Below are 12,117 nucleotides of genomic sequence, written 5' to 3' on the forward strand. Positions count from 1 at the left end.
CAAAGATCACATTGATCCTTTTTGGGGATGAAGAGACAAATCATTATTAGTGAATTCTTCATGAAACAATCTTATGGATAATGCCACAGTATTTCTTTTTTTTTTACTATCTTATAAATATTCATTGTATAAAAATTGTTTAGAAGTCCATATAGGTTCCAATACAGTTTGGTAGAAGAAGACCTGCAATAGCGATCTCTGGTAAATAATAAAAGCTTACAAGCAACACCACTCATCTTTCAGTCTTGAACTTTTTTTCTTGTCTCTTCTTTGTTAGCAGTCTGCTCATCAATACTTTAGGATTTTGCCCAGTTCTATATACAACAACTACCAAGGCTGAACATAGTCTTGCACACTCTCACATGGGCTCCACTTTTTTTCAACCAATGAAAGTATCTGTGCTGCATGATACTTCATTCAACTGTTTATTTATTTAGTTTATCTTTAGCAGGAACAATGCCTAGAAGGCTTGCAACATATACTTTTCTCCAATAGTAATCATATTACGCCACAAACTGTCATAAATGTTTTGTCTGTCTTCTTCTGTAAATTTTCTACTTTTAATTTCTGTAGTTCTCGCACTTTGTTTGCAATTACAAATAGATAACTTTCACTTTACAAGCCTTCCTGTCTTGGTTTGCAACCCACTTTTGATTTTGCAAGCATAGACCCTTCCTCTAATTATATTACTCTCTTCATTTTTCCAGTTGCTATTGCCAGTGTGCATTTTCTATTTTTAATGGGATGTTTCCTGTTTCCTACACCCAAAATATCATTTTCTTCTGAATTTCCATTATTTGTGTCATCATTTGGCTCATAGGTCTAATTGTTCATGTTTTCATCTTCTTCACAGGAATTATTTGGCACAACACACAGTGCATTAATATTATCACTGTTGTTACCAATTTCACTCACTTGTGATGCATCTGAATGACACATTCACAGAAAAGCCAGAATCTAAATCTTGTGTCTCATTAGACACCCCAAAAAATTACTTTTACTGTGAAATATCATTCATATGCACTTCTGTAACACCAGTGGGCATGACGCGATCTGGTAAGTTAGTATCATAACTGAAATGCAGTTTCCATTGCCCTCTAGCATAACACAAAGAACTTCGTTACTTTCCTTTCCTAACCAGCCATAATTTTTTCATGCTTCTTCTGCTTCAAAACACAATTCAAACATTTAACTTTCTCATGTTTCACCAAGTTCTTGTTTCTGACTAAGAAAGTGACAGACTGTCCTGTAGACATCATGTTTATGTAAACTGGGGGTGCAGGGGGGAGAAAGGAAAGTAAAGAAAGGAACTATTGATGTCAGCTGCACTAGGAATCAGCAGGAATGAGTGAAAATTTGTGCCACACTGGGATTTGAACCTGAGTCTCTTGCTTACAAGGCAGATGCTCTGACCACTGAGCCATCTAGACACTGTGGTCATAGCAACTATGCCGGCTACCCTTGCACAATTCCCATCAGACCCAAATTCTCAACTTATCCATACACTACTAATATGGTGCCCCAGCCTGTTATTCTCGTTACTCATAGTATTTCGCCAATTCCCACCAGAACTGCAGACAGGTGGCACTAAGTAGGAACATGGGCGGAGAGGTGTGCTGAGATAGTCCACGCAATTGCGATAAACACTGTGTCTGGGTAGCACAGTTGTTAAGCCAAGTACATAGTAAGCAAAGATCCTGGGTTAAATCCTGGTCTGGCACACATTTTCACTTGTGGCCGCTGACTCCACATAAACGTCTCAATGCAGCTGACATCATGAATTTCTTCCCTTTCTTTTCCTTTCTCCTCTCCCCTTCCATCTTCAATTTGTGTAATATGTATCAAAGCTATGGATTCTATGTGGTGTCTGTTTTTGCAGACACATCCAGAAGAACAGATACCATGCATTAATATAACTGATTCAGCTCAATGTGCAGTGAATCCACCACCTACAGTGCAGATGCACAATTAAGCTAGACCTCCTGTATGAACCTCAAAGAAGCGAGTGTGGACGACATGAAAGTGGACTGCAGATGAGTGGCACTAGATGGGAGTATGGGTTGACCGGGATAACCTGAATAATTGTGATAAACCCTGAGTTCAGATGGTGCAACAGTCCAAGCTGCTGCCTAGTAAGCAGGTGATCTCAGGCCAAGATCTCAATCCAGAACCCATTTTCACTCATCGTGGCTAATTTTGCATAATGTCCTGATGCAGCTGACTCCAATAGTTCCTTCCCTTTCCTTTTTTCTCCCCCATAAACCTTAAATTTATATAATATGAATCACAGCTGTAAATTCCACTCGGGGCCTAAGTAAAAGAAAGTCTATATCTAATATTATACCTGATATCATATTATGTAAACAACTAACTACCACAAGGAAATTAAAATAAAACTAGAGTATTAAATAATAGTAATTGCACTGCATAAAAACGTGACCTATTACTATTTTTATATATGAAGATGGTATCTGTTCTTGCAGATCTCAAAGAATGAAATTACAATGAATTTCAGACCTTTAGCTGCTTACAGGCATTGTTAAACATCAATAGGGACAGTTGAAAATGTGTGCCCCGACAGGGACTGGAACCTGGGATCTCCTGCTTACATAGCAGATGCTCTATCTGACTGAGCCACAGAGGACACAGAGGATAGTGCAACTGCAGGGACTTATCTCTGGCACACTCCTCGTGTGACTGACACTCCCAGCTTTCTGTCCACACACTACATTTGTAGTGCCCCTGCCCACTATACTCATTACTCGCAGCAGTCAATCTATTGATTCCTGTAAGAGTTCGAGCAATGTGAGTGCATCAGCACTGAAGAAGATCATTGGCTGGTAAGCATTATTTATATATGAAGATGGTATCTGTTCTTTTGGACATGTCCGAAAGACATGTAGATAAGGCTTACCGGCCAATGATCTTCTTCAGTGTGGATGCACTCACATTGCTCAAACTCTTACGGGAATCAGTATAATGACTGCCACGAGTAATGAGTATAGTGCGCAGGGGCTCAAAAAATGTAGTGTGTGGACAGAAGCTGGGAGTGTGGGTCTCACGGGGAGCATGCCAGAGATAAGTCTCTGCAGTCGCACAATCTCTGTGTCCTTAGTGGCTCAGTCAGATAGAATGTCTGCCATGTAAGCAGGAGATCCCGGGTTCAGGTCCCAGTCAGGGCACACATTTTCAACTGTCCCTGTTGATATTTATCAATACTCGTAAGCAGCTAAAGGTCTGGATTTCATTGTAATATAACTATTTTTGTCATTATTTCAATTAAAGAATATTATAAAAATGTAGTACCTATTGTAACACTTTGGTACACTACACAAAACACACTTGTTGACTGTGAAACTTCCATTTCCATATGTAACACAAACACTAACTACAATACACAAAGAACACTAACACTGGAGCTGGCCGGAGTGGCCGAGTGGTTCTAGGTGCAACAGTCTGGAACCACGCGACTGCTACGGTTGCAGGTTCGAATCCTGCCTTGGGCATGGATGTGTGTGATATCCTTAGGTTAGTTAGGTTTAATTAGTCGTAAGTTCTAGGGGACTGATGACCTCAGCAGTTAAGTCCCATAGTGCTCAGAGCTATTTGAACCACTATGATGCCCGTTTGCTGTCTTAAGTGACATGCTAACAACTGCTCATTTGCTCTTTTTAGCAGAAGTACTCCTAGGTTTTTTGACTGGTTTATAACTTTCGTAAAATAGTAGCCAAACTCACATCATAATTACTAATCCTCTTTTCTATACTGACACTGTCAATAAGGTCTGCCCTATTTTTGCTGTGGGGTCTAAGACTTTTCCATAGCATGTGGGCAGCTGAACTAGCTTCTCAAGACAGTTTTCAGAAAATATGTTCAAAAGTACTTTGCAAGATCATCTCTCCGTGTCCCTCACAATGAATCTAAGACATCCCAGTCTACACTTAAAAGGTTAAAGTCACCTCCATCTAGTATCACACAATCTAGGTATTTATGCTCCACTGACCATGAGAAAGAAAACTGGCATTCTACGGATCGGAGCGTGGAATGTCAGATCCCTTAATCGGGCAGGTAGGTTAGAAAACTTAAAAAGGGAAATGGATAGGTTAAAGTTAGATATAGTGGGAATTAGTGAAGTTCGGTGGCAGGAGGAACAAGACTTTTGGTCAGGTGAATACAGGATTATAAATACAAAATCAAATAGGGGTAATGCAGGAGTAGGTTTAATAATGAATAGGAAAATAGGAATGTGGGTAAGCTACTACAAACAGCATAGTGAACGCATTATTGTGGCCAAGATAGATACGAAGCCCACGCCTACGACAGTAGAACAAGTTTATATGCCGACTAGCTCTGCAGATGACGAAGAAATTGAAGAAATGTATGATGAAATAAAAGAAATTATTCAGATAGTGAAGGGAGATGAACATTTAATAATCATGGGGGACTGGAATTCGAGTGTAGGAAAAGGGAGAGAAGGAAACGTAGTAGGTGAATATGGATTGGGGCTAAGAAATGAAAGAGGAAGCCGCCTGGTAGAATTTTGCACAGAGCACAACATAATCATAGCTAACACTTGGTTCAAGAATCATGAAAGAAGGTTGTATACATGGAAGAAGCCTGGAGATACTGACAGGTTACAGATAGATTATATAATGGTAAGACAGAGATTTAGGAACCAGGTTTGAAATTGTAAGACATTTCCAGGGGCAGATGTGGACTCTGACCACAATCTGTTGGTTATGAACTGTAGATTAAAACTGAATAAGCTACAAAAAGGTGGGAATTTAAGGAGATGGGACCTGGATAAACTGAAAGAACCAGAGGCTGTACAGAGTTTCAGGGAGAGCATAAGGGAACAATTGACAGGAATGGGGGAAAGAAATAGAGTAGAAGAAGAATGGGTAGCTTTGAGCGATGAAGTAGTGAAGGCAGCAGAGGATCAAGTAGGTAAAAAGACGAGGGCTAGTAGAAATCCTTGGGTAACAGAAGAAATATTGAATTTAATTGATAAAAGGAGAAAATATAAAAACGCAGTAAATGAAGCAGGCAAAAAGGAATACAAATGTCTCAAAAATGAGATCAACAGGAAGTGCAAAATGGCTAAGCAGGGATGGCTAGAGGACAAATGTAAGGATGTTGAGGCTTGTCTCACTAGGGGTAAGATAGATACTATCTACCGGAAAATTAAAGAGACCTTTGGAGAAAAGAGAAACACTTGTATGAATATCAAGAGCTCAGATGGAAACCCAGTTCTAAGCAAAGAAGGGAAAGCAGAAAGGTGGAAGGAGTATATAGAGGGTCTATACAAGGGCGATGTACTTGAGGACAATATTATGGAAATGGAAGAGGATGTAGATGAAGATGAAATGGGAGATATGATACTGCGTGAAGAGTTTGACAGAGCACTGAAAGACCTGAGTCAAAACAAGGCCCCAGGAGTAGACAACATTCCATTAGAACTACTGACAGCCTTGGGAGAGCCAGTCCTGACAAAACTCTACCATCTGGTGTGCAAGATGTATGAGACAGGCGAAATACCCTCAGACTTCAAGAAGAATATAATAATTCCCATCCCAAAGAAAGCAGGTGTAGACAGATGTGAAAATTACTGAACTATCAGTTTAATAAGTCACGGCTGCATAATACTAACACGAATTCTGTACAGACGAATGGAAAAACTAGTAGAAGCGGACCTCGGGGAAGATCAGTTTGGATTCCATAGAAATATCGGAACACGTGAGGCAATACTGACCCTACGACTAACCTTAGAAGCTAGATTAAGGAAAGGCAAACCTACGTTTCTAGCATATGTAGACTTAGAGAAAGCTTTTGACAATGTTGACTGGAATACTCTCTTTCAAATTCTGAAGGTGGCAGGGGTAAAATACCGGGAGCAAAAAAGCTATTTACAATTTGTACAGAAACCAGATGGCAGTTATAAGAGTCGAGGGACATGAAAGGGAAGCAGTGGTTGGGAAGGGAGTGAGACAGGGTTTTAGCCTCTCCCCGATGTTATTCAATCTGTACATTGAGCAAGCAAGGAAGGAATCAAAAGAAAAATTCGGAGTAGGTATTAAAATCCATGGAGAAGAAATAAAAACTTTGAGGTTCGCCAATGACATTGTAAATCTGTCAGAGACAGCAAAGGACTTGAAAGAACAGCTGAACGGAATGGACAGTGTCTTGAATGGAGGGTATAAGATGAACATCAACAAAAGCAAAACGAGGATAATGGAATGTAGTCGAATTAAGTCGGGTGATGCTGAGGGAATTAGATTAGGAAATGAGACACTTAAAGTAGTAAAGGAGTTTTGCTATTTGGGGAGCAAAATAACTGATGATGGTCAAAGTAGAGAGGATATAAAATGTAGACTGGCAATGGCAAGGAAAGCATTTCTGAAGAAGAGAAATTTGTTAACATCGAGTATAGATTTAAGTGTCAGGAAGTCGTTTCTGAAAGTATTTGTATGGAGTGTAGCCATGTATAGAAGTGAAACATGGACGATAACTAGTTTGGACAAGAAGAGAATAGAAGCTTTTGAAATGTGGTGCTACAGAAGAATGCTGAAGATAAGGTGGGTAGATCACGTAACTAATGAGGAGGTATTGAATAGGATTGGGGAGAAGAGAAGTTTGTGGCACAACTTGACTAGAAGAAGGGATCGGTTGGTAGGACATTTTCTGAGGCATCAAGGGATCACAAATTTAGCATTGGAGGGCAATGTGGAGGGTAAATATCATAGAGGAAGACCAAGAGATGAATACACTAAGCAGATTCAGAAGGATGTAGGTTGCAGTAGGTACTGGGAGACGAAGAAGCTTGCACAGGATAGAGTAGCATGGAGAGCTGCATCAAACCAGTCTCAGGACTGAAGACAGCAACAACAACAACAACCATACACTTCTTTTGAACGATTTTAGAACTGTCACAGTGGAAACAGGTAACTGGGTAAAAACATCCAACAATTAATTTGGTTTCACTGAGATCGGTTATATGTGACAAGATAACATCACTGTCACACTCAACTTCAAACTCAATACAAACAATATTCATGTCAACGGCAACCAACAATCCCCCTCCTATGGTGTTTAATTTGCCTTTCTGATGTATGTTCCACAATTTGCTAAATATCTTAGGTTTCAGCCAGCTCTCAGTCCCCAGGAATAATATGAGCATGAAAGCTTTCTCAGGAGGTGGTCAGTTCAGGTACTTTGTTATGAATACTTTGATAACTTACTGATAAAATGTTGGCAGTCGAAGTGTCTTTACTCCAATTGTAGTCTGACTTGCCTTTCTGTGAATCAACTGGCGAGAGTTGATCCAAGTGCCTCAAGCTACCACCTAAAACTAAAACTAAACTAAACTCTATCCAAAAAGGCCTTGGAAAGCCCAACAGTACAACTGGCTGCCGTTTCACCCTCAGCCCACAGAGGTCACTGGATGCGGATATGGAGGAGCATGTGACCAGTACACCACTCTCCCAGCCATATGTCAGTTTATGAGGCAGCTACCGCTACTTTTCATTCAAGTAGCTCCTCAGTTTGCCTCACAAGGGCAGAGTGCATCCAGTGTGCCAACAGCACTCAGCAGATCGGATGGTCACCCATCCAAGTGCTATCTCAGCTTGACAGTGCTTAACTTCGGTGATCCGACGGGAACCAGTGTTACCACTGCGGCAAGGCCGTTGGCCAGTCTACCCCCTAGCCTACAAAAATACCATGTGCACTCCACAAGTACAAGGGCAGTCCTACAAATTCCCATCTGATTATGCTGGTCTAGAAGTCTGAAGCCCAACTTTTACACAGTCAACAGAGCCCCTGGTTGAGATCCATGAAAGGACCCTGATCAGTTCTGGGAACAGTGCTACAGATTGCAAGGTCTCATTGCACCCTATCATGAGGCCAGCAGCTTCCACAGCCTTAGTCAGCTGCCTGTATGAATTGAGGATGGCCTCAGAACTCATATGACAGGTGTCATTGGTGCCACAACTTACAGACAACTGTATCCTGCATGCTCAATAACGCAGGCAGGGCCAATTAGGCAGGGCCACCTCTATGTATCAGATGAGGCACCTGTTTGTATCGCGCCTGGAAGGTGGCGCGTGGGTCTGCTCCTGTAAACTGAAGGGTAGGCCGAAAGTAGGAAGTGAGTAGGAGCAGGAAAAGGTAAAAAAAGTCTCGGTACTGCTCTTAGAAATGGTTTTACTATATCACAATATTAACTGAATACATAACTTGGCACTGAGGAGCGACACCTTAGACCCGTCACAAGTAGTACATAGTCTCAATAGCAAGCCAACACCATCTGAGGTCTTCTGCTCTTGATGAAATGGGCAGAATCTGCAGCAGAGCTCATAGATCTCAGACAGCGCCTGCTAGAGGGCACTATCGTTGGTGTTGGTCATAGTGTCAACTTAAGTACTTGCACCTACACCGTGGCATTGTGGCTATCGATACCACATCCCTCCCCCCTGAAACGATGCACCGTCATTGAGTATGGGTTCCAACGGCAGGTGGAGGGACCCAGGGGCAGCGCAGCTGTGGGGGCGGACAGCAGAACAGCTGTGGCACTGTCCAGCCGCAACCCTGAATTGCTCGTGAGGGGGAGAGGAAAACGTCCCGTGGAAAACCTGCCCAGGCCGTGCACTGCCACTGGGTATGCTCGGATGAGGAGGCGGAACAACAATCTCCATGGATGGCGACGGCGGTGGTGGCAATGATGGCCAGAGGTGGGGCCGTGGCGGCGGTGAGAGGTGCCCGTCTGGTGCAGGTGACTGGACTGGCATCGGTGTCGACAGCAGGTGCACCTGCGGTGGAGGCGCGAGCGGCAGAGGTGCAGTTGGTGGAGTCGTGGGCTGAGGCGACAGAAGCTGTGAAGCCTCCAATTCTGCCAGAAAACAACCAGTGGCAGAAAACCAAGGATGGCACAAACGGATCTGGTTCCGGTGTTGCGTGACAGTGCCAGAGGGACCAGAAATGACAAATAAGGCACGGCCATGGTGGCGAAGAATGCGCCCCTGCTCCCAGCGCTGCCTGCAAGAGAAAATGCGATACAACACCAAAGCATGCAGTGCCGTGCCAGAACGAGGCGAAGCAGTGGGAGCATGCGGCAGTGGGTGGAATAGCTACAGGAGTGACCGATGAGTGTGGCCATGGTAGCAGTTCCACTGGGGAACAGGTGCTGCACAGCTGAGAGCGATATGAAGCAAGGAAAGTCCAGAGCACGCACTGGTGAGAGTGTGTGGACTGAACTTGCTCATCTGTGACTTAAACATATGCACAAAGCTTTCAGGATCGCCGTTCAACTGGGGATAGAATGGGGCTGAGGTGAGATGGCGAATGCCATTAGCAGCACAGAACACTTCAAACTCTGAGGACACGAATTGGGGGCCATTGTCAGAGACAATAACTTCAGGAAGGCCCTCAACGCAAAAAATAGATGTCAAAGCCTGAATAGTACTGGCGGATGTAGTAGAAGACATAGGTAAAACAAAAGGAAAGTTTTTGTATGCATCAATAACTATCAACCAGCAGGTGTCCCAGAGTGGACCCGCAAAATCAATATGAATGCACTGCCAAGGCGCAGTAGGAATCGGCCACACAAAGAAGCACTGGCGGGGAACAGATTGATGCTCCGCGCAAGAGCAACAGTTAGCAAGTAAATTCTCAATTTGTTTATCAATGTTGAACCAAGTGTAGTGATGACGCACTAATTGCTTCGCCTGCAATATACCCCAATGACCAGCATGCAGTAAACAGAAGATTTCCTATTGCAACGGATGAGGTACCACACTAGACTGATCATTGTTGGTTCATAACAAGAGAACACCACGGTGTACAGACAAGTTGTGAGATTGTGCAAAGTAACGCCATACAAGTGGATCATGAATCTGCATAGCAGATTGAGGCCATTGAGTATGAATATACTGCAAAAGAATCTGCAAAGAAACATTGGTGGCTGTTGTGGAGGCTATGCGACGAAAATCCACCTGAAAACAATCAGCTAAGTCCTTATCTTGCGAATCAATAAACGTGCAAGACAGTTCGGAAGAATCAAAAACTTCATCAGGACCGATAGGTAGATGAGACAAAGCATCAGCATTGCCATGGTGGGCCATAGGCCAAAACAAGATTTCGTAATTCTAGTTAGACAAAAACAAAGACCAACGTTGCAACTTTTGTGCAGTACAGGGTGAAACGACGATGTCAAAGGCTTATGGTCAGTTACCAAATAGAACTTGGAACCATACAAAAAATAATTAAACTTAATTACTCCTTATACAATTGCTAAAGCTTCTTTCTCAATTTGAGAATAGTTTTGCTGGGCTGAATTGAGCAACTTAGATGCAAAAGCGATCAGGCGATCGACAGAATTAATGCGGTGCAAGAGAACCGCCCTGATGCCGGGAGAAGATGCATCGACAGCCAAAACAAGTGGTTTGGAGGGATCAAAAGGAATCAAACAGCAATCACTCAACAAAGCAGACTTGAGCTTGTGGAAAGCAACATCACATTCTAAAGACCAAACAAAAGGAACGTTCTTATGCTGAAGGTGATGCAAAGGCACTGCAGTCTGCGCTGTATTTGGTATAAACCGAATATAATATGTAAGTTTTCCCAACACAGACTGAAGTTCTTTCAAGTTCCTGGGCGCTGGCAAGTCTCTAATTGCACTGAGACGTGACGGCGAGGGGTGGATACCCTGTCTGTTAATCATATGTCCTATATACTGAATCTCAGTTTGAAAAAACTTGCACTTGTCTCTGTTACACTTTAGTCCTGCCTGTGAAAGCACAATAAATAAGGCACACAAATGCTGCAAATGTTCGTCATGGGTGCGACTTGATACAACTGTATTGTCCAGACAATTGGAACAACCAGGGACAGTGGCACACAACTGCTGCAAGTAAGACTGAAAAATAGCAGGAGCCGAAGCACAACCAAACGGAAGGCTGCAAAACTTTAACAAGCCAAGGTGGGTGTTGATCACAAAATAGCGCTGCAGCTGTGCGTCGAGTGGAATCTGAAAGTATGCGTCCTGCAAGTCAATCGTGGAAAAGAATTTTCCCACACCAAGCTTATCAAAAATGTCTTCAGGACGCAGTAAGGGAAACGTAGCTACCACTGTCTGGGGATTTACTGTAGACTTAAAGTCAGCACAAATACAGAGACAACAGTTTGGTTTGTTCACACACACTGTAGGTGAAGCCGATGGTGAAGCGAAACAGGTTCAATGACACCACTATCTTGCCAATGTTTAAGTCCAGGAGCTACAGCACCGTGCAGTGCATGCGGTACTGGGCATGTGTGCCGGAAAATAGGCATGGCATTGTCTTTAACTACAACACACACTGTGAAGTCTGTGGCTCAACCAAGGCCATCAGAAAAGAGTTCAGCAAAATCATCGCATAGTGTGGCAACATTGTCTGCATGGTTGATGCAAAGTACATTGTCCTGAATTGCAAGGCCAAAAAGTTCAAATGCGTCCATGCCAAAAATGTTCATAGCATCACTAGAGCGGAGCACATGGAAAGACACTGTACGGGTCATTGCACCATACGTGGCTTGCAAGCTACACACGCCGAGCACTGAGATTTCCTGTCCAGTAAATGCAGTCAGTGTGGAATGTGAAAGATGAAGCGGGGACGAACCAAGCAAGTCATACGTTGAGTTCTTCAGTAAAGAAACTGATGCACCAGTGTCCAGCTGCATGCGAACAGAATGTCCACACTTGTTCAAAGTCATAAAAAGTTTCCTCGCATCGCGCTGAATGCGAGAGGAAATGTCTGGCAAAACTTGATTCACAAGATGAGCTGTTGAAACACGTGAAGCAGAAGGCTTTGAATAAATGGCATTAACGTCCATAGGCTGATGTGAATCATGACTATGGAGGTTGCCATTGCGGTGACGCCCACTCGAGTCATGCAAATGGGAGGCAAGTTGCGAATTAGTGTTTCTCTTACTACACACAGCTTGCACATGTCCTTTCTTATTACAAAAATAACGCTGTGCTTGACGGGATGGCAACTGTCCCGTGAGTGGGCACGAAAGCAGTTCGGACATGATTTCAGTTTCTGAGTAGGTGCCAGGCGTGAAACCTGTTTATGTGCGCGCGAG

General features: G+C 43.1%; 1 protein-coding gene and 1 pseudogene across 1 annotated transcript in view; both read right to left on the minus strand.

Annotated features, from left to right (window-relative positions):
* Window positions 1-822: 822 nt before the first annotated feature.
* Window positions 823-12,117, minus strand: part of LOC124545627 (pollen-specific leucine-rich repeat extensin-like protein 4) — a 31,897-nt gene continuing 20,602 nt past the window's right edge. The window contains exons 2-3 of the mRNA XM_047124574.1: window positions 8,648-8,887; window positions 823-926 (exon numbers count right to left, since the gene is read on the minus strand). Of these exons, the coding sequence (XP_046980530.1) occupies window positions 823-926; window positions 8,648-8,887 (344 nt within the window). The remainder of the gene's footprint in view (window positions 927-8,647; window positions 8,888-12,117) is intronic.
* LOC124546303 lies at window positions 7,573-7,690 on the minus strand (annotated as a pseudogene).

The sequence above is a fragment of the Schistocerca americana genome, chromosome 8, assembly GCF_021461395.2.
Source record: "Schistocerca americana isolate TAMUIC-IGC-003095 chromosome 8, iqSchAmer2.1, whole genome shotgun sequence".
NCBI classification, from domain to species: Eukaryota; Metazoa; Arthropoda; class Insecta; order Orthoptera; family Acrididae; genus Schistocerca; species Schistocerca americana.